At 41.6% G+C, this 4,170-nt stretch overlaps 1 protein-coding gene across 1 annotated transcript in view; it reads right to left on the bottom strand.

Moving 5' to 3' along the window:
* Positions 1–4,170, bottom strand: part of SI (sucrase-isomaltase (alpha-glucosidase)) — a 90,689-nt gene that overhangs the window by 45,401 nt on the left and 41,118 nt on the right. Inside the window, exon 24 of the mRNA XM_006761349.1 lies at positions 457–612. Coding sequence (XP_006761412.1) covers positions 457–612 — 156 coding nt within the window. The remainder of the gene's footprint in view (positions 1–456; positions 613–4,170) is intronic.

The raw sequence follows: 4,170 nt of genomic DNA, 5'->3' as shown, positions 1-4,170 counted from the left end.
TGTTTTATTTTTAATACTCAGCCCTGCCCCTCTTCACTCATGAACATCATACCTGAGATTTTTAAATCTGAGGTTTCAGTGATACCAGAGCAATAGGGCCCTTGAGAGTTTGTGTGATCTGATGCCAGCATTAAGTACAAATGTGAAATTGGGTGAAGACAAGGATCATTTTGAGGTACAGCCATCAGATCCACCACTATTTTATTAAATGAAGTTATATTATCCAAAGGGCCTGAAAAGCAACTTACACTTTCATTCAGTCTGGCATTTACTAAGCGAGGTCTTGAAAATTAATAAAGATAGATTTTCTATCAGAATTCCTAATTTCAAATCCCAAATGCTTATCCAGATGAATTTAGTCTCTATGCTGTAGAATTAGAATTACAATATGTAAAGATTACAATGAAATGCTTATGTGCAAACCGTATCATGGATCATAATTAAAATTCTGATTACCGGTTGCCATACACAGCCACGTTCTTCACAGCTTTTCTGGGTTGCAGGTTCTGCATCTGGATAACAATTAAATCTTTCATTTTCTGAGAAAATTTGATTCCACTGAACGGTAAAGTTTTTTCCAAGGTTAAACTTGAGATTGTAAATTAGGAGACTCTTTGGAGACAAAGAAAACATTAAAGATTATTTCTGACCATTGGACAATTTAAAAATATTTAACATTTATAAAATGCAGCAACCATAGCAATTCTTCAAATCAAGTCATAAGTAGTTTTAATATAATACTTAAAGAATGGAATAGAATGCCACTGAAATGGCTAGTGCCTCAAAACAGGAAAACTGTGAGAATTATAGATACTCAGGTAAAGTATTATATTAAATTCTCAGTTCTTTCATTTAATACTCTTGAGTCTTGGGAAAAATGGTCTGCCATAAACTTTTTCACATTTTTAAATGTCTATAATGACCCCTACTAAAAGGGGGTGCTATACAGAATGAATATGAAAACTTTAAAAGACCTAGAATAATGCCTGGAGCATACTAGCTATGAAATACATGTTAGGTCTCTCAAGGAAGAAAAAGGTAAGAACAAACTGAGCACTTTGCTCGATACAGAGGCTCCTAGAGTCAGAGGAGGAAAATACGTATTAATACATATTTCTTTAATTTTGCCCTTAATTTTATTCATTGTTTGAAATATTTGAGGAACAAGTTAGAGGGGTCTTAATATGGCATTATGCATAAAAGCAAAAATGACTATATATATATATATATATATATATAGAGAGAGAGAGAGAGAGAGAGAGAGAGAGATTATATATGCATATTCTATCCACAATTATTTACATTATTGGGAAATTGCAAAGTTACACTTGGTTATTGTTTATATAACTTGGGAATAACATGGACATAATTTATCCCAAAGTTTCATCTACATAGCTTAGTTTTTTATACCAGTGCATTTTCATAAATCTACATTCAGGAAAATTTTTTATAAAACTAAGAATTAGGAAACTATGTCTACTAGTATCTGTTCAAATCATTACATAAACATAAAAATAGAGATATATAAGTTGAAATTGCACAAACCAAATAAAATATTTTCGTATTATGTTTTCTTTATAATCTTTGTTAGAGTCATAAAGTTCTCAAATAAATTTGTCCTATTTAATTTGTATTGATTTATTCCTGTTGTCCTGGGAATATACAAATTATAGTATATTTACTAAATAAAAATAATTAGCCAATACATATTTTTTATAAAAGTCCCTAAGTGAAGAACTCTGGGCCAAGAGGCTTAAGAGTTAGGCAAAAATACTCTGAAAATATTGTGTATCTAAAATAATTTATAATTTATTTAGGCTGATATTACTAATAATTCAGTATTATATAAGTGGTGGAAAAGTCAATACCTCTAAAAATCACTTCTATGTTTTAATTTATTATTTTTAATATTTAACTACATAAATTTATTACCCAAAGCAACATTATGATTTAAATATCACATGTTATAAGTGAGGAGGCTGAAATAATGAAAGATTAAATTGATATGGTTAAGTGTACATATTTATTTTTCTCTTTAGTACACCTGTTCACAAAAACAAAAAGTACAAAATGGAGCTTTGTAATAGAAGGACTGTAAACAAAAATTTGAAGAAACAAGTACAGTGTTTATTGAGGACAATGGAAGTTCATGAAAGAAGCAGGGAGAATAATTAAAGATATGGTTTAAATCATATCTGAGAGTCTTAAATGAGAAGCTAAAATATTTAGACTGCTGTATGCAACAGATGTACCTTAGAGTTCAGAGTAAGGAATGGTATAAGAAAATACTTGGAAGATATAGGTAAGTGCCAATAAAGATAAAATTAAACAGGGAGAAATAGCAAGGAGGCGCCTTAATATTGGTATCCTATCTAATAATAGAGAAACATGGTAATTAACTGTAACTTTGCTACCCTTCCCATTGGCTAATCAACGAGATATGCAAATTAACTGCCAACCAAGATGGCGGCCAGCAGCCAGGCAGCTGAAGCAAACAGGAGGCTTGCTTGCTCCAGTGATGGAGGAAGTCAAGGTTCCCCACCTGCCGCCGCCAGCCTCTGAGCTGCAACTCTAAGAAACAATGTTGCAATTATAGAAGCTAAACAATCTCCAGAAACCTGCTTTCAGCCGGCTGGCCTGGGAGCTGGAGCTGAAACAGTGTTTCAATTATAGAAGCCTAACAAACCCAGATCAGCAGGTGAGGTCTCAGAGCTGGAGACAAGCCTCAGAGCTAAGGCCAGCTCTCAGTTCCAGTGAGTGACCAGCTGCAAACAGCCATCATCGCCTTATCCAGGTTGGCCAGGAACCCAAGAGGGACCCCCACCCTGATCCAGGACACCCTTCAGGGCAAACCAGCTAGCCCCCAACCGTGCACCAGGCCTCTGTCCTACATAGTAAAAGGGTAATATGCCTCCCAGCACTGGGATCAGCGGAACAGCGAGGTCTCCTAGCACCAGGATCAGCTGAGAAGCAAGGCCTCATTGCCCCTGTGTCAAGTAGAGCCGCAAGGCCTCCCAGCACTGGGATCAGTGAAGCCGTGAGGCCTCCTGGCCCCTGGAGCAGCATGACAGGGGGCAGCGCCCAAACCCCCTGATCGCCCCACAGCTCTGTGTGTGACAGGGGGTGTGGCCACAGCCCCTTGAACCGCCCTATTCTGTGTGTGACAGGGAGCAGTGCCCCAACTCTCCTATAGGCCCTACTCTGTGCATGACAGGGGGGAGCTCCCCAACTCCCTGATTGGCCCTGCTCTGTGCTTGACAGGGGGCAGTGCCTCAAACCCCTGATGGGCCCTGCTCTGTGCTCTCCGCAACCTCCCCATCAACTCTGCCTTGAGTGTGACAGGGAGCGGTTCCCTAACCCCCCAATCGGCCCTACCCTGAGCGTGACTTGGGGTGGCATTGCAACCTCCTGATCCACCCTGCTCTGTGCATGACAGGGGGTGGCACCCCAACTCCCCAGTCGGCCCTGCTCTGAGCCGGCCCAGGGGCTGCACCTAGGGATTGGGCCTGCCCTCTGCCACCCGGGAGCGGGCCTAAGCCAGCAGGTCATTATCTCCCAAGGGGTCCCAGCTGTGAGAAGGCACAAGTGGGGCTGAGGGACACCCCCCACCCCACCAGGGCACAAACTTTTGTGCACCGGGCCTCTAGTTCTATATAATAAAAGAGAAACATGCAAATTAACCATCCCTCTGCTATACTCAAGTCACACCCACAAGCCATGCCCACCAGCCAATGAGGATTGAGTATGCAAATTAACCCAACAAAGATGGCGGATAATTTGCATACACAGAGCAGAGTGGGAGAGCTGGCAGCTTTTGGGGATGTGGCCCCCTTGGTCACTCCCTCGGTCTCTCCCTTAGGGGGATGTGGCTCCCTCAGTTGGGGGAAACCCAGAGCGTCGAGTGGGAGAGCTGGCAGCTTTTGGGGATGTGGCCCCCTTGGTCACTCCCTCGGTTTCTCCCTTAGGGGGATGTGGCTCCCTCACTTGGGGGAAACCCAGAGCGTCAGGAGCACCAGAAATTCTGGGAATAGTAGTTCTGATGGCAGCCCCAGTACCAGAAGTAGAAGCCCAGAGGGAGGGGAGCACCAGCAATGCTGGGGATCATAGTTCTGGTGGCAGACGGATCTCCTAGACACTAGAGCAAAGTGAGCCTTGAGCAATTACTGTTGC

This window comes from Myotis davidii, unplaced genomic scaffold (assembly GCF_000327345.1).
Source record: "Myotis davidii unplaced genomic scaffold, ASM32734v1 scaffold777, whole genome shotgun sequence".
Lineage (NCBI taxonomy): Eukaryota > Metazoa > Chordata > Mammalia > Chiroptera > Vespertilionidae > Myotis > Myotis davidii.
The sequence above is the reverse complement of the archived record's forward strand: the minus strand, read 5'-3'. Positions and strand labels throughout refer to the sequence as shown.